Genomic DNA, 16,449 nt, shown 5'->3' with positions numbered 1-16,449 from the left:
CCAGCCGGACCTCCTGGTCTGAGGGTGATGGGCTGCAGCAGGAGGTGGCTGTGGGCCCAGGTGGGCCAGGATGCTGCTGGAGGTGCGGGGTGGTGGCAGGAGACGTCTGATGAAATCACCCTATGGCCTGTTTGTGATGGTGCTGCAGGATAGGTGGGTTTCATTGAATGTCTGTGCCACATGGCGACGATTCAGCCTCCAAAATTGCTGTCACCATCCCTCTGGTGGGACTGGGAGCCAAGACAGTGGTGGGAACTGAGCTCTATGGTCCAGGGGATCAGGACAAGCCCATAGCTGTGTGAGGGCCTGGGTGCTGCTGGTGGCCCCCTCCCTCCTTGGGGACAGCATCTCAGGGGGTCCTAGGAGTGCTGGGGATGCATGGGGCTGGCTGGGAGGATCCCACCCATCCCATTTGTCTCCCCATCTCAGTTGTCTCATCTATCCTACCCATCCCTCCCACCCTACCCACCTCATCCCATCTGACCCATTCCAACTGTCCCATGCCATACCATCTCATCCCATCCCAAGCATCCCACTCATCCCACCCACTCCACACTCCCCAAAGCCAATGCCCTGCACAGATGTGCCAGCCCTCACCACAGCCCCCCTTATCCACCCCCAGTGTCTGCACTGCGGGCACCTGGAGCTGCACCGACGCCCCCTGCCCTGACACTGCCTTCTGCCCCGGGGACCTGGTCTATGTTTTTGGGTCCTGTTTGCGCACCTGTGACAGTGCTGAGCCCAATGGAACGTGCACGGGGATCGCTGATGGCTGCGTCTGCCCCCCAGGCACTGTCTTCCTGGTGGGTTCCCCCAGCTCTGCTGCTCTATCCTTGCCTGGGCACGTGTTGGGAAGAGGGGTTGGGGGAACCCAGGTGTTGGGGAGCTGGGTCGGGGAGCTCTGAAGCCTTAAGGAGTAGGGTGGAGGGGACTCGGAGAACTGAGGAGCTGAGTGTGAGGGCTATAGGGAACTGGAACTCTGGGCCAAGGGCTGGGAAGCACAGGGGAGCTGAACGTGGAGCTACAAGGAACTGAGTCAGGGGGCTGTGGAGTATTGGATTGTGGAGAGTATGGGACTTGGAGCTGGGTGTAGGGGACTTAAAGTACAATGGAGCTAGGATGTGGAGCCTTGGGGAGCTAGGTTTAGGGGTTGGGGTCACCTGGGACATGGGATTTTGGGAAGCTGGATCAGGTGGAAGTGGGGCACTGGGAAGTGGGATGCAGGATATCAGATGTGGGGCACTGGGAGCTGGATGTATGGGTTCTTGGACACTGGGATATTGGGCTGGAGAAAGGCCTGGGTGCACTGGGATCCGGGCATGTTCCCAGCCCATCTGTTGGTGCCTGTGCTTCGACATCCCCACGCATCACCCCGGGGCTCACACGGGTCTGATGTGTGCAGGACGAGCGCTGCGTGCCCCCGGAGGAGTGCCCCTGCCAGCACAACGGGCGGCTGTACCAGCCCAACGACACCATCGTCAGGGACTGCAACACCTGGTGAGCCTCGGCACACACGGGCAGGGCAGTGCTGGCACAGCCTGGTGCTCAGCCCCGTCCTGCAGTGTGTGCCACCAGCAGCACTGGCAGTGCAGCAGCGAGGACTGCGTGGGGACCTGCGTGGCCACGGGGGACCCCCACTACATCACCTTCGACGGGAGGGCCTTCTCCTTCCTGGGGGACTGCGAATACGTGCTGGTGCGTGAGGTGAATGGGCTCTTCGCCGTCACCGCCGAGAACGTCCCCTGCGGCACCAGCGGCGTCACCTGCACCAAGTCGGTGGTGGTGGAGCTGGGCAACGCCGTGGTGCACATGCTGCGGGGTGAGGTCACGGGGGCGCGGGGAGGACGGGGGCAAAAGGGGAGAGCGCTCACGGTCCCGCTGCCTGCAGGAAGGGATGTGACGGTGAATGGGGTCTCGGTGCGTCCCCCCAAAGCGTACAGCGGGAACGGGCTGACGCTGCAGCGCGCCGGCACCTTCCTGCTGCTGCTGTCCCGCCTGGGACTGGCGGTGCTGTGGGACGGAGGTGAGGCCTGGGGATGTGACAGCCACGTGGGGATGTGGCACCCGGCGTGGGGGCAGCCCCCGGCTCACCCGGCGCCGGTGTCGTGCAGGCACACGGGTTTACGTCCGGCTGCAGCCGCGGCACCGGGGCCGCGTGGTGGGGCTCTGCGGGAACTTCGACCGCGACGCGGAGAATGACCTGACCAGCCAGCAGGGTGTGCTGGAACCCACCGCCGAGCTCTTCGGCAACTCCTGGCGAGTCAGCCTGCTCTGCCCTGAGGTGGACGGCGCGGCCGCGCGGCACCCCTGCACCGTACGGATGGGCACTGAGTGGGGGGACCCACGGGGCGGGCTGTTGTGGGGACAACAGCATGGGGTAATGCAGGGGGGTTCCGGTGGTGATGGTGACGGCTTCCCACCAGGAGAACCCACACCGGGCAACGTGGGCCCGCAAGCGCTGCAGTATCCTGACGCAGCAGCTCTTTGTGCCCTGCCACGACGAGGTGCCGTGCCAGCGCTTCTACGACTGGTGCATCTTCGACGCCTGCGGGTATGTGCTGGGCTGCAGCCACCTCAGGGTGGGGGTCCCTGAGCTCCTGCCTGTCCCTGTCCTGGACATCATTCTGCTGTGCCCTGCCTGCAGCTGTGACTCTGGGGGGGACTGCGAGTGTCTGTGCACAGCCATCGCCACCTATGCTGAGGAGTGCAGCCAGCGCGGCATCCACATCCGCTGGAGGAGCCAGGACCTGTGCCGTGAGTTCTCATCCACAGCGCCTGGGTTGTGCTGGGGGTTCTGGGATGGGGCCTGGGATGAGTCTGGCATGTGTGGTGTGTGTGGTGGGGTCTGGGATGGGATCTGGGCTGTGCAGGCTCACCCCAGGGCTGACACAATGTGACTTCAATACTCTGTGCCTCTGCAGCCATGCAGTGTGATGGGGGGCAGGAATACAGTGCCTGCGGCCCCCCCTGCCCCCAAACCTGCCAGAACTTGGGCCTGGAGCTGCCCGAGCACTGTGACACCATGTCCTGCCTGGAGGGCTGCTTCTGCCCCGAGGGGAAGGTGCTGCACGGTGAGCAGAGGGCTGCCGGGAGGGCTTCCCCTTGCCACCCTTTCTCACTCCTCCATTCCTCCCCGCTGTCAGAGGGCAGCTGTATCGACCCCGCCGAGTGCCCGTGCTTCATGCAGGGCATCGCCTTCCCAGACAGCGCGGTGGTGAAGCAGGGCTGCAGGAACTGGTGAGCACGGCCGGTGCCTGTTCCCCACCCCTGCCCATCACACTACCTGCAGCCCATCCTAACCGCGGCTGCCCCGCAGCACGTGCACCGTAGGGCTGTGGCAATGCACACCCGCGGCAGAGCCCTGCCCAGCACAGCCCCGCTGCCCGGACTCGGAGTTCCCGTGCCGCACTGGCGGGCGCTGCGTGCCGGGCGCATGGCTCTGCGACAACGAGGACGACTGCGGGGACGGCTCGGATGAGGTCTGTGCCCCGCGCTGCGCCCCGCACCAGCACCGCTGCGCTGACGGGCAGTGCGTGCCCTGGGCTGCCCGCTGTGATGGTTTGTCCGACTGCGGGGACGGCTCAGATGAGCGCGGCTGCCCGCCCCCCCCCTGCGCCCCGCCGGAGTTCCGCTGCGCCAGCGGCCGCTGCATCGCACGGGCACGTGTCTGCGATGGGGAGCTGGACTGCGGCTTCGCCGACGACTCAGACGAGGCAGGCGAGTGGCACCGGCTGTGGGCAGTGAGCACCCCGGGTGGTCTGGGGACAGTTCTGCATGTTCCCATCCCTGGGGCTGTGCTCGCGGTGGGCTCTGACCGCTGTCCCCATAGGCTGCAGCCCGAGCTGTGGTGCGGGTGAGTTCCAGTGTGCAGCGGGACGCTGCGTGCCATACCCACACCGCTGCAACGGACACGATGACTGCGGGGACTTCAGCGATGAACGGGGCTGCGTCTGCCCGGCTGGCCGCTTCCAGTGCCCTGATGCACTGTGCCTGCCCCCGGCTGCCCTCTGCAATGGGATGCAGGACTGCGGGGATGGCAGTGATGAGGTGTTCTGCCCAGGTGAGGGGCTGTGGCTGTGGTGAGCACGGGGCTGAGCGTCTGGTGACACCGCCCTGGGACTGTCCCCTTCCCCACAGACCGCATCACCTGTGCCCCAGGACAGCTCCCCTGCCCGGATGGCTCCTGTGTCAGCCAGGTGAAGCTCTGCGATGGCATCCGGGACTGCAGAGATGGATGGGATGAGAGCTCTGTGCGCTGCATGGTGTCCTGGGCCCCCCCTGCACCCACCCACCTGCCCACAGTGCCTGCTAATGGCACAGCAGGTGAGGGCACAGGTGTCCCCTGCGCTCCCCACATTCCCAGTGCCATCAGTGGGAGCACGTTGCTCTTTGCTGGAGAGGCCTGAGCTGCTCCCCCCCCCTGCTGGGGTTCTGCAGGGAAGGGGGAGACACATGGGGACCATGCGTGGGGTTCCTTCTCCCTGTATCACCCCATGGTGCCATCTCCTCCAGCACCCGCGTGCGGACCCTACGAGTTCCCATGCCAGAGTGGGCAGTGCGTGCCTCGGGGCTGGGTATGTGACAGTGAGGCTGACTGCCCTGACGACAGCGATGAGCTGGGCTGCAACCGGAGCTGTGCGCTGGGACACTTCCCCTGCGCCCTGGGTGCCCACTGCATCCACTACGACCACCTCTGTGATGGCATCCCCCACTGCCCTGACCACTCCGATGAAAGTGACGACAACTGTGGTGAGGCGCAGCGTGTCCCCTCGTATCCCTGTCCCCAGCCCTGGGATGCTGTCTAGGGAGCAGGACCCTCACAGGGACCCAGCAAGGCTACACTCCCCACTTGGTGCCCCACACCATCCCAGGGATCCCCCCCTGTGGTGTCAGACCTGATGGGTTGCTGTCCCCACTGCAGGCTCTACCCAGATCCCGCCGTGCCCAGGGCATTTCGTCTGCAACAACCGTGTGTGTGTGAATGCAAGCAGGGTGTGTGATGGGGCGATCGACTGCCCCCAGGGCGAGGACGAGCTGGCCTGCGGTGAGGGGGGACCACGGAGGTGACAGGGAGCAGTGGGACTGGGGAACCCATGTGGGTGCTCACGGCACCCCTGTCCCTGTTGCAGAAGGCCATGTCCCCACTGGCGAGAGGAACCAGACTGCGGGTCCCTGTGCCGAGTACAGCTGTGGGGATGGCCAGTGCATCGCCTTCAAGCAGGTATGGGCATGGGATGGGGATTCATTGATGCCATGGGATGGGGAACCCAGTGATGCCATGGGTTGGGGTCCACAGCGATACCCACTATCCTGTCCTGGTGCCCTGTTGGGGTCCCTGCGGTGTTCCTCCATCACCCTGCCTGCTGGGGGCTCAGCATTGCTCTGTGCCACAGGTGTGCAACGGGCTGCCCGACTGCAGGGACGGGGACGTGGCCTCAGGGTGGCTGCCCACAGATGAGAGGGACTGCGGGCACTGGGGCCTCTGGGCACCTTGGGGGATCTGCAGCCGCTCCTGTGGCCTTGGCCAGCAGCTGCGGGCACGGAACTGCAGCCAGAGAGCCCCGGGTGTGCTGCACCAGTGCCATGGTGAGGCCACACAGGCAAGGCCCTGCTTCATCACTGCCTGCCCTGGTGAGTTGGCATGGGGCTTGGATGGGGCTGTATGTGGGATTCAGGGAGTCCCAGCACTGGAGATGTCCAAGGAGTCCCGTTGTTCCCGGGGCTGAGTGCCTGGCAGATTTAGGGATTTCTATGGCTGGGGTGCCCAGTGGATTTGGGAATTCCTGTTGCTGGGAGTTCCTGGGAGATTTGGATATTCCCATTGCTGGAGAAACCAGTGGATTTGGGGATTTCCATGGTCAGAGCTTCTGGATGCAGAAAGGGGATTCCCACCACCAGGTCTGTTTTTGGGATCTGGGGGCAGTTCCCAAGGCTGAGGCTGCCCTGGGAACTGGGGAAGGTCTCCTACCACCAGATCTGCCTGGGGGGTTTGGGGCTTCCCATGGCTGGGGCTGCTAGGGGGAACTGATGGGGGTTGCATGACTTGGGCTGCCTGTGGGATCTGTGGGCTGCTTGGAGTGCGAGGGGGAAATCCCATTGTGAAGGCTGCCTGGGGGAGCAGAAGGAGTTCCAAAAACTGGGATTTATGTGGAAAGTGGGGTCCTCTCATCAGAGCAGAGCTGGCCGTGCCCTGGGTCAGGGGGCACACGGTCAGGATGGTGCCCTCCACCCTCACTTCTCCCTCTGCCTGCAGTGGACGGTGCCTGGAGTGAGTGGACGACGTGGTCCAACTGCACACAGGGCTGTGAGGGGGTGGTGGTACGGCAGCGGCACTGCCAGCCCCCCCGGGATGGCGGCCGGCCCTGCGCCGCACTGCCTGCCGCGGCCCACAGCACGCTGGAGATCGGTGGGTGACCCCCACCCTGAGACCCCTACTCCCATGGCTGGGGGCTCACACACCCCTGACTCCTCACCTGTGCCCCAGGCACGTGCCAGCAGGACGGGTGCCCCCCTGCCTCCTGTCCCAGGGGGCTGCAGCCCCGGCCCTGCGCCCCATGCCCCGCATCCTGCGCCGATCTTGCCAGCCGCGCACCTTGCAGCCAGGAGCAGTGCACCCCAGGTGAGGCCATGCGCTGGCATCGTCCCTGCTATGTATTCCATCCCCTACGTGCCCACAACCCACCGGGCTCGGGGGTCTCGGTGGTGCCCGCAGGGTGCTGGTGTGCAGAGGGGTTGGTGCTGGATGGCGAGCGTGGTTGCGTGCGCCCACGGGAGTGTCGCTGCGAGGTGGATGGGCTGCACTACTGGCCAGGGCAGCGCATGAAGCTCAACTGCCGCCTCTGCACCTGCCTGGATGGGCAGCCCCGGCGCTGCCGCCACAACCCTGCCTGCTCTGGTGCGTCCTGCTCTTGTGCCCACCTGCAGGCATGGTGCCGGGGCTGCTCTCACCATGTTTGTGCCCACAGTGAGCTGCAGTTGGTCTGCCTGGTCACCCTGGGGTGAATGCCTGGGGCCCTGCGGCGTGCAGAGCATCCAGTGGTCCTTCCGCAGCCCCAGCCATCCCAGCAAGCACAGCACCAACCGGCAGTGCCGCGGCATCTACCGCAAGGCACGCAGGTGAGGTTGCCCATCGTGTTCCATGTGCCATGTGATGTGCGCCATGTGCCGTGTGATGTGTGCCATGTGCCGTGTTCTGGATACCACACACCGTGTGCTGAGTCTCTGCTGATGTCTCCTCTCACAGGTGCCAAACGGAGCCATGCCAGGAGTGTGAGCACCAGGGCCGGAGCCGTGCACAGGGGGACCGCTGGCGCTGGGGGCCCTGCCATGTCTGCCAGTGCCTGCCTGGCCCCGAGGTGCGCTGCTCGCCATACTGCGCCCGCAGTGCCATGGGCTGCCCACAGGTGAGGTGCTGGGGGCTGCACTGAGCTCTCCATGCATGAGGTGGGATGTGGCAGTGCCATCGTGGTGCTTGGGTGATGACAGGGCCTTCCCTTCACTCAGGGCCAGGTGCTGGTAGAGGGAAAGGGGGATTCCTGCTGCTTCTGTGCACAGATAGGTGAGCCCGGTGTTGGGGTTTGGGGGGCACGGCCTCATTGGATTCCTGCTGGCACCTGGGTGCTGCACAGAGGCTGTCTCCACTGCAGGTGACAATGTGACAGCCATTCCCACGGCACTGGCAGTGGAGCACCCCAGCACCGTGCCAGGAAAGCCCCCTGGCAGCCCACTGCCCACATTCCCGCTGCCTCCCCCGGGTGGTATGAGAGCTCTGCTCACAGTGTGCTGTGTCCCCACACCTCCTCCCTCTCTTGGGAAGGGGACCCTGTGAGGTCACCCCCCCCTGCAGGGGGATGCCTTCAAACCCACTCCCTCTGCCCACAGACCCCTGCTACAGCCCCCTGGGCATCGCCTCCCTGCCTGATAGCAGCTTCACCGCCTCAACCGAGCAGCAGCAGCACCCAGCCAAGGCCGCCCGCCTGCACCAGGTCTCCCCAGGGCTGGACCTGCAGGGCTGGGCCCCCGCAGCTGACACCCCACCTGGGCTGCCTTCCCAGCCACCCTTCCTGCAGTTGGACCTGCTGCAGACCACCAACCTCACCGGTGGGTGCTGTGTGCCACGTGGCATTGGCACTGCCACCACAGCGGGCACCGCGCCAGTTGTGGTGTCAGAGCATGCAACTGCATGCCAACACGTGCCATATCTCCACCAACAGGGGTGGTGGTGCAGGGGCCCGGGGCTGGGGATGCCTTCATCACTGCCTTCCAGCTGCAGTTCAGCACTGATGGGAATCACTGGCATGACTACCCACAGGTCTCTGCCAGCAGCTCGCCGAAGCCCAAGGTGCTGCTTGTGCCGTGGGCACCTGCATGGGGGTGTGGGGGGGAATGGGGAGGGGGTGCACAGGACTGTCCTGAAGTTCCACAAGTGTCCCTTTGCAGCCAGTAACATGATGACCCCATGTCCCCTTCCCTGCACGTGTGGCTGGGTGCAGGTGTGCTGGTGCTGTGCGCATGGATTTGAACCTGGGTTTGTGAGGGGGTTTGCACCCGGGTGTATGCATGGGTGTGCACATGGGTGTGTGCACGGGTATGCGCCCAGGTGTGCAACCCTTCACACTCATCACTGCCCTCCCACAGCTCTTCCAGGGTAACTGGGACGCCACCACGCCAGTGGTGCAGCCGCTGGACCACATGGTGCAGGCACGCTACGTCCGCATCCTCCCTCGGCGCTTCCACAACGCCATCTTCCTGCGGGCCGAGCTGCTGGGCTGCCCAACAGGTACCCTGTGCTGTGCTGTGGGGTTACACCCCAGGACCTCTTCTCCCTGCCCACCTCTCCCTCTCCCCAAAGTGCCCCTTGCCCCGGCCGTGACGGTGGCGGTGACGCCAGCATCCTGTGGCGCGGGGGAGTTCTGGTGTGGGGTCAGCTGTGTCACAGCATCCCGGAGATGTGATGGTGTCACCGACTGCCCAGGGGGTGCCGACGAGACCGGCTGTGAGCCCCCCAGCAGCACCATGCTGCCCACTCACCCTGCCAGGTACTGGCACCGGTGGGGGCTGGGGGTGCCTTGGGGGTGCCACGTTTGGGGTACACAGCCCCTCACTGCCCAGCTCTGCATCTTCCAGCCTCTCAACCCCTGGCAGCGCCGGCATCCTGGGGCTGACCGCAGAGCCACCCCTGGCCTCCCCAGCAGCGGTGAGCCCTGGAACTTGGGGACAAGCAGGGGGCGGGAGCCATGTGGCACACAGAGCAGCAGTGGTGACACTCATCTCCCTGTGTGCAGGTGCCGGCAGGGACAAGCACGTTGCTCACTGTTGGCTCCACCAGCCCTGCTGTGCCACCTACCACCAGGCTGCCAGGTGTCCCCACCACCACCTTCACCCCCGAGGGGCCACCCTCTCCTAGTCCCCCCTCACCTGGCATGGCGGCAGTAACAGTGTCACACCCTGTTACAGGGCTGCATGTGCCTCCCACTGGGGTCCCCACTCCAACGTCTGCTGGTAAGGAGGCATGGTCTGGCGCCAGCCCTGTGTGGGGTCTGAGGGGGGGGGCGATTTCCCCAGCACCTGGCACCACAGGGGTGGGGATGTGAACGTCCTCAGGGTGACATGGGGACAATGCACATCTTGCTGCTGGCTGGGTGTGCCATGAGGCAGGTGGTGATAACCCACGGCTCCCACTTGTCCCACCAGCCCCCACCACAGTCCCTCGCTTTCCACCAGAGCCACCCCTGCCCCGGCTCCTGTGCCCCTCGGACCAGTTCCTCTGCGATGCCTTGGGCTGTGTGGATGCAGCCATGGTCTGTGATGGGCAGCAGGACTGCCTGGATGGCTCTGATGAGGCGCACTGCGGTGAGCCCCCCAGCACCCCCCTGCCCCCACAGAGCCTGAGGTTGCTGAGCCCCAGCTCAACACAAGGGCCTGTCCCACAGGAGTCACCCCCACCTCCAGCAGCCCCCCAGCACCCCTGGCCTGGCCCAGCAGCCCCCCACCCACCTGCTCCCCCAAGCAGTTCTTCTGCAGCACCGGTGAGTGCCTGGCCATGGAGAAGCGCTGCGACCTGAACCGCGACTGTGCCGATGGCTCCGATGAGAGCAGCTGTGGTGTGTGGGGGGAATGGGGTAGGGATGGAGATGATGAAGGGATGGAGAGGAGATGAGATTGAAATGGGGATGGGATGGGGATGGGAATGGGGATAAGAATGGGATGGGGTAGGGATGGGATAGGGATTGGAGTGGGGATGGGGATGGGATGAAAATGGCAGCGGATGATATGGGTGTGGAGATGGGGACAGGAATGGAGTGTAATAAGGGTGGGATGGAGAGGGGATGGGAATAGGATTGGGATAAGATAGGTGGGGATGGAGATGTTAACAGTGAAGAGAATTGAATGGAATGGTGATGGAGCCGGGGATGGGAATGCATGTGGGATGGGGTTAGGGACAGTGACAGGAATGCAGAAGGCATGAGGAACGGGGTGGGGATAGGAATGTGGAGGGGGAAGAGGGTGGGAATGGGGATGGGGAAAGGGCATCCCTCCATCACCAAGCATTCTGGGCTGGCCAGCTGCAGCCCTCTGCTCCAGTGGGAAAGTGAGGGGACGGGTGTTGGGAGTGCCAGGGCTGCTGACACCAGAGCTGGAGGGCACCAAGAGGGGCTGAGCAGAGACTCCATCCCTGTGGGCCTTTCCAAGGGGATAAGCTCTGGGCATAGGATGGCCCCAGGGCAGCCCTCACCCATCTCCATCTCTGCCAGCCGACTGCATCCTGTCCCCATGGAGTGGCTGGAGCCAGTGCAGCCACTCCTGCGGGTTGGGGGTGACATCTCGCCAGCGGGTCCTGCTGCGGGGCGCCCTGCCTGGGGGCACCTGCCACACCCCCCGCCTTGATACCCGCTCCTGCTTCCTGCGTGCCTGCCCAGGTACTGACCTGAGCCCCACACCATAGCGGGGTTTGTGATGGCATGGTTGGGGGTGGGCATCATGGCAGGGTATGGCACGATGGCACAGCGTGGTGGCATGGTGCGGTGGTGGGGGACAGTGACAGCACAGTGACAGGGCATTGTGGTGGTGTGTGGTGGGGGGGCTCAGTGGTAGGGCACAGTGAGGGGGCAGGATGACGGGATATGGTGACAGCTTATGGTGATGGGATATGGTGACAGGACACAGTGGTGGGGCATGGTGGCACAGCAATGTGGCAAAGCATGATGGGTGGCACATCCCTGCACTCCAGCCATTCCTGCAACTGAGGGTGGAATGGGGGGCCATGAGGGGGGATTGTGTGGGGTCCCCAGACTGCACCAGAACAGGGTAGCCCAGCTGAGGGGGGGCAGGGCCACATAGGCAGGGGACAGAGGGTGCCCACACTGCCCCTGTTCCATTGCCCCCCAGTGCCCGGTGCCTGGGCAGCCTGGAGTGCGTGGTCCTCCTGTGATGCTGAGTGTGGGGGGGGCATGCGGAGCCGCACCCGGAGCTGCACCGACCCCCCACCCAAGAACGGTGGCCAGCCCTGTGTTGGGGAGTCCACGCAGAGCCAGTCCTGCAACCTACAGCCCTGCGGGGCCACCCGAGGTACGGCAGCAGGGACATTGGGATGGGGACACAAAGGGGTGGGTGTGATGGGATGGGGGCACGGCGCTGTGGGGACTCTTGTGGCACCAGGGTGACACAGGGGAGCATTCTGTCCACATAGCAGCCTGGCTCTGCTCCCACAGAGTGCGGCCCTGGGATGGTGTTGGTGCAGGAAGGGGACTGTGCACAGGGCCTGGTGCCACCCTGTCCCCAAGTCTGCGGGGACGTGAGTGCCACCAGCAGCTGCCAGAGCCCCTGCCAGGACAGTGAGTGACAGGGTGGGCACAGCGCAGGGTGGGGGCTGGGTGCTGGTGTTGGTGCACGGGCACTGATGCCGTGCTGCTGGGCAGGCTGCCGGTGTCCGCCAGGGCTCTTCCTGCAGGAGAACACCTGTGTCAATGCCAGCCAGTGCCACTGTCACCAGGGCCAGCAGCGCTGGCTGCCCGGCCAGGTCTTCCTGCGGGATGGCTGCAGCCAATGGTGAGCGGTGATGCCGTGTCCCTCTGCAGCCAGGGCCACCCCATGCACTTCTCCCTGTCCCCATGGCTGAACCCAGCTTCTGTCCCCAGCATGTGCCAGGATGGAGTGGTGACATGTGAGGACATGGCCTGTCCCATCGCCTGCGCCTGGTCTGCCTGGTCACCGTGGACCTTCTGTGACCGCAGCTGCGGTGTGGGCATGCAGGAGAGGTTCAGGTGTGGGTCTGGGAAGGGGACCTGACTGCACGATGCTGGGTGGGGATGCGGGACAATGCAGTGCTGTCCCCACAGGTCCCCATCCAACCCCGCAGCAGCCAATGGTGGAGCCCCGTGTGATGGGGACACCCGGGAAGTGCGTGAGTGCCACACACCCTGTGCCACCAGTACGTGCATGCCACTACCGTGGGGATGGGACTTTTGCTGTCCCCTCCACACCAGCTGCCTTTGGCTGCCCGGTGCCCACTGGGCTGCTCCAGCACTATGTGTCCATCTGTCCCAGCTGAGCCAAGCAGTGGTTGGAGCTCCTGGACCCCATGGTCCCCCTGTTCCCAGAGCTGCTTCCACCATGTGGACCAGCGTGGCCACCGGCACCGCTTCAGGCACTGCGAGGGGATGGAGACCTGTCCAGGGCTGGGGGTGCAGGAGGAGCCCTGTGACACAGCTCCCTGCCCAGGTGAGGCTACTGGGGAGCTGCAGGGCTGGGGGGGGGGGCCACAACCCATCGCTGAGACCCTGTTATGAGGTTTTGTGGGGTGCAAGGTGACGGGGTGCCTCAAGGCAGTGTGGGTGCCCATAGGAAGGTGGGTGCCCATGGTGAGGCAGGGTCCCATGGCAAGTGGGTGTCCCTGGAGTCCCAGCCCATCTCCCTGCAGTGGCAGGTGTCTGGATGCCTTGGTCTGCCTGGTCTGAGTGCTCTGCTCCCTGCGACGCTGGTGTGCAGACACGCAGCCGAACCTGCACCCCCCCGGCTTTCGGTGGTGCTGAGTGCACCGGACCCCTCCTCCAGACCCGTGACTGCAACAGCCAGCCCTGCAGAGGTGAGTGCCACGTGGGACACGGGGGTTGCAGCACCAGCACTGACACCAGCCCTGCACCTGCTCTCCCCTGCAGCACAGTGCCCTGACACCATGCGATACCTCACGGCAGAGGAGTGCCAGCGCCTTGGGGAGCAATGCCCACGGATCTGCCAGGACCTGGGCACTGGCGTGGCATGCGTTGCACAATGCCAGCCTGGCTGCCACTGCCCTGCTGGGCTCCTGCTGCAGAACGGGACCTGCGTGCCACCGAGCCACTGCCTCTGCCACCACCGTGGCCACCTGTACCAGCCCGGGGACATCACTGCACTTGATACTTGCAACAACTGGTGCGGGGGGCACTGGAGATGGAGCCTGGGGGGTTCCCCCCACCTTCACCCCTTGCTTACCATACCTTTCTACAGCACCTGTGTGGCCGGGCAGATGGTGTGCAGCACAGAGATCTGCCCAGGTAGCACTGAGTGGCAACTGCAGGGATGGCGGGTCCCAGGGCCTCCTGGTGCCAGGGGGCTGGGTGTAGTGAATCTCCATGTCTCACCAGTGCCCTGCACCTGGAGCAACTGGACAGCCTGGAGCACCTGCAGCCACAGCTGTGATGTGGGGATGAGACGGCGGTATCGGGTGCCCATTGTGCCCCCCCTGGCCAGGGGGGATCCACCCTGCCAGGGACCCAGCATGGAGGTGGAGTTCTGCAGCCTGCAGCCCTGTCGTGGTGAGCAGCCCCCACCCCGGTGACTATGGGGAGGGTCCCATGGAATGAGTGTCCTTAGGGAGGGTGCTGTTGGGTGGGTGTCCCTGGAGAGAATTGGGTAAGCATCATGGGGTGGGTATCCCTAGGGAGGGTTCCGTGGGGTGGGGGCCATAGGGTGGGTATCGTTAGGGCAGGTGCCAAGGGGTGGGTGCCGTGGGCTGTCCTTGGGGAATGTCTGCTGGTGCGTATCTCTTGGGGTGGGTGCTCATGAGGTGGGTGTCCCTGCACTGGATGTCCCTGGGGAGGACACCCTCTAGATGGCTGTCTATGGATGGGGGTGTCCCTGGGGTGGGTATCCTGGGGGAGGTGGTTGCAGGGCCAGGCAGCACCCAAAATCCCCCTGTGTGCACAGCAGCTGTGGCACCTTGGGGTCCGTGGTCGGGGTGCTCAGTGCCCTGCGGGGGCGGCTACAGGAACCGCACACGGGATGGTCCCCCCCTGCACAGCCTGGAGTTCAGCACCTGCAACCCCACACCCTGCCCCGGTGAGCCCCCGTCCATCTGTCTGTCCATCTATCCTTCCCTCCACCCCTCTGTCCATCCATCCCTCTCTCCCTTCCAGCAGCCCCTGAATCAGCAGCCTCTGTTCCCACCCCCCGTGGTTCTCATCCTTGTGTCCCCACCATGCCATCCCCAGGCTGCCCCAGTGCCCCATGCACATGGTGGGGGCTCAGAGCCACGTCCACCCACCCCATAATGCCCCACACTGAGGTCACCCCAGCTGTCCCATGGTGGGCAGACAGCTGTGTATCAGTGCCACCAAGCACTCATGGTGCTGATGACCCAGCTGGGGGTGCTCAATTGTGTTCCTTCCCCAGGCAAGGAGCCAGGGGTCTGCCCCCCTGGCAGGCAGTGGCAGGCGTGCACCCAGGGCCCAGCCTCATGTGCAGAGTTGAGCACGGCTCCCCCAGCTGATGGGGGCTGCCACCCCGGCTGCTACTGTCCCCCGGGGGCAGTGCTCCTGGTGAGTGGGGATGAGGGTATGGCGAAGGGGGGGGGGGCTCTGTGCAGGCACCCCCAAACAACAGCACAGCGCCATGTCCCTGCAGAACAATGTGTGTGTGGCCGAGGCGGAGTGTCCCTGTGCCATGGATGGTGTCCTCTATCAGCCTGGGGATGTTGTGCCACAGGGCTGCCACAACTGGTCAGTGCCCATCGGGGGGGTGGGTCCTGTTAATGCTGGCCCCCCTGCCAACCGCTGACCTCTGTCCCCAGCTCCTGCATCTCTGGTCGGGTCACCAACTGCTCTCAGGAGGACTGCAGTGACGGTGAGAGTGAGGTCCCCGCCAGCCCCATGCTGCACGGACAGTGCCAACCCCACCCCTGGTGGCACTTTGGGTCCCCTTCTGCTGCCCCTGTGGCCCCTAGTGGCCGTGGCTGGGTTGTGGCAATAGGAATGGGGGTCTCACTCATGGACCTCTTTGCCTGGGGACCTGGCCCTAAAGGGAGGGAAGTGCCCCAAAGGAAGGAATGTTCCTCAAAAGGGATAGATTTACCCTAAAATGGTGCAAACCTACCCAAAAGGGAAGAGTGCACCATAGAGGGAGGGATGTGCCTCAAAGGGGAGTGATGTGCTCCCAAATGGATTGGTGTGTCCCAAAATGGGGGACCTGCTCTGAAAGGGAGAGATTTGCCCTAAAGGGGACAGACGTACCTAAAAAGGGAGAAACTGACCCCAGATGGGGGAGACCTGCCCCCACGGGGAAGGGTCTGCCCCAAAAGTGATGAATGTGCCCCAAAACGAGGAGACCTGCCCCAAAGCAAGTTCCCAGTCACCCCATCCATCCCCAAGCCAATGCTACGGGTGGGCTCATGCTGACACCCCATGCCTGGGGCAGTGGATGGGCCCTGGACCCCCTGGACACCCTGGAGTGAGTGCTCAGCCTCCTGCGGGCTGGGCCGCCAGCGCCGGTACCGCTTCTGCTCTGCACATCCTGGGGTGCCCTGTGCAGAGCCACAGTCCCAGGAGCGTCCCTGCACCCGGCAGCTGTGCCACCGTGAGTGCCTAAAGCTGAGAGTGGGGTTGGGAGGTGGTGGGGATGGTGATGGGGGATCATCCTGTGCTGATGGCCCATTCCCCAAACCACAGCTCCCGACTGCACCACTGTGCCAGGATCAGTGTTCAGCCACTGCGGGCCGCCCTGTCCCCGCTCCTGCGATGACATCTCGGTGAGTGGCGACCCCTCGTTGTCCCCATCCCATCCCCTCATCAAGTCCCCAGAGCTCACCGGGGCCGTGTCCCCATGGCAGCACTGCACGTGGCACTGCCAGCCCGGCTGTTACTGCACCAACGGCACAGTGCTGGATGCAGCAGGCACAGCGTGCGTGGCCCCAGAGAATTGCACCTGCCTGGATGCGCGCAGCGGGCAGCGGCACCGGCCTGGGCAGAGCGTGCCACGTGGTGATGGCTGCAACAACTGGTGAGCGGGGTGGGGTGAGGGCAGTAGGGCACAGCATCCACCTCATCCCCTTTGTCATCCCCATTGCTGTCCCATTCCCGTTCCCCATCTCATCCCCATCCCTACCTCTTCCCCATTCCCATCCCTGCCTCTCATTGCTCTCTGCCCACAGCACCTGCACCCAAGGGAGACTGCTGTGCACCGGGCTGCCCTGCCCCG

At 64.6% G+C, this 16,449-nt stretch overlaps 1 protein-coding gene across 1 annotated transcript in view; it reads left to right on the top strand.

Moving 5' to 3' along the window:
- LOC116238509 (SCO-spondin) overlaps window positions 1-16,449 on the top strand; it is a 35,503-nt gene that overhangs the window by 5,827 nt on the left and 13,227 nt on the right. The window contains exons 18-67 of the mRNA XM_090143332.1: window positions 623-803; window positions 1,403-1,497; window positions 1,563-1,819; window positions 1,889-2,023; window positions 2,112-2,314; window positions 2,424-2,551; window positions 2,645-2,754; window positions 2,922-3,071; window positions 3,144-3,237; window positions 3,317-3,717; window positions 3,830-4,060; window positions 4,138-4,323; window positions 4,513-4,749; window positions 4,922-5,044; window positions 5,130-5,221; window positions 5,394-5,631; window positions 6,254-6,406; window positions 6,485-6,619; window positions 6,713-6,895; window positions 6,966-7,116; window positions 7,244-7,403; window positions 7,504-7,558; window positions 7,647-7,757; window positions 7,882-8,100; window positions 8,214-8,311; window positions 8,638-8,779; window positions 8,852-9,038; window positions 9,127-9,196; window positions 9,285-9,501; window positions 9,694-9,852; window positions 9,933-10,103; window positions 10,755-10,919; window positions 11,389-11,568; window positions 11,712-11,834; window positions 11,919-12,048; window positions 12,138-12,263; window positions 12,339-12,430; window positions 12,547-12,720; window positions 12,920-13,084; window positions 13,158-13,410; window positions 13,486-13,532; window positions 13,623-13,793; window positions 14,188-14,316; window positions 14,650-14,795; window positions 14,881-14,975; window positions 15,047-15,099; window positions 15,670-15,828; window positions 15,921-16,000; window positions 16,082-16,251; window positions 16,403-16,449. Of these exons, the coding sequence (XP_089999458.1) occupies window positions 623-803; window positions 1,403-1,497; window positions 1,563-1,819; window positions 1,889-2,023; window positions 2,112-2,314; window positions 2,424-2,551; window positions 2,645-2,754; window positions 2,922-3,071; window positions 3,144-3,237; window positions 3,317-3,717; window positions 3,830-4,060; window positions 4,138-4,323; window positions 4,513-4,749; window positions 4,922-5,044; window positions 5,130-5,221; window positions 5,394-5,631; window positions 6,254-6,406; window positions 6,485-6,619; window positions 6,713-6,895; window positions 6,966-7,116; window positions 7,244-7,403; window positions 7,504-7,558; window positions 7,647-7,757; window positions 7,882-8,100; window positions 8,214-8,311; window positions 8,638-8,779; window positions 8,852-9,038; window positions 9,127-9,196; window positions 9,285-9,501; window positions 9,694-9,852; window positions 9,933-10,103; window positions 10,755-10,919; window positions 11,389-11,568; window positions 11,712-11,834; window positions 11,919-12,048; window positions 12,138-12,263; window positions 12,339-12,430; window positions 12,547-12,720; window positions 12,920-13,084; window positions 13,158-13,410; window positions 13,486-13,532; window positions 13,623-13,793; window positions 14,188-14,316; window positions 14,650-14,795; window positions 14,881-14,975; window positions 15,047-15,099; window positions 15,670-15,828; window positions 15,921-16,000; window positions 16,082-16,251; window positions 16,403-16,449 (7,577 nt within the window). The remainder of the gene's footprint in view (window positions 1-622; window positions 804-1,402; window positions 1,498-1,562; window positions 1,820-1,888; window positions 2,024-2,111; window positions 2,315-2,423; window positions 2,552-2,644; window positions 2,755-2,921; window positions 3,072-3,143; window positions 3,238-3,316; window positions 3,718-3,829; window positions 4,061-4,137; window positions 4,324-4,512; window positions 4,750-4,921; window positions 5,045-5,129; window positions 5,222-5,393; window positions 5,632-6,253; window positions 6,407-6,484; window positions 6,620-6,712; window positions 6,896-6,965; window positions 7,117-7,243; window positions 7,404-7,503; window positions 7,559-7,646; window positions 7,758-7,881; window positions 8,101-8,213; window positions 8,312-8,637; window positions 8,780-8,851; window positions 9,039-9,126; window positions 9,197-9,284; window positions 9,502-9,693; window positions 9,853-9,932; window positions 10,104-10,754; window positions 10,920-11,388; window positions 11,569-11,711; window positions 11,835-11,918; window positions 12,049-12,137; window positions 12,264-12,338; window positions 12,431-12,546; window positions 12,721-12,919; window positions 13,085-13,157; window positions 13,411-13,485; window positions 13,533-13,622; window positions 13,794-14,187; window positions 14,317-14,649; window positions 14,796-14,880; window positions 14,976-15,046; window positions 15,100-15,669; window positions 15,829-15,920; window positions 16,001-16,081; window positions 16,252-16,402) is intronic.

The sequence above is a fragment of the Phasianus colchicus genome, chromosome 6 (assembly GCF_987193195.1).
Source record: "Phasianus colchicus chromosome 6, bPhaCol1.hap1.1, whole genome shotgun sequence".
In the NCBI taxonomy this organism is placed as follows: Eukaryota; Metazoa; Chordata; class Aves; order Galliformes; family Phasianidae; genus Phasianus; species Phasianus colchicus.
This window is presented reverse-complemented; position numbering and strand designations above follow the sequence as displayed.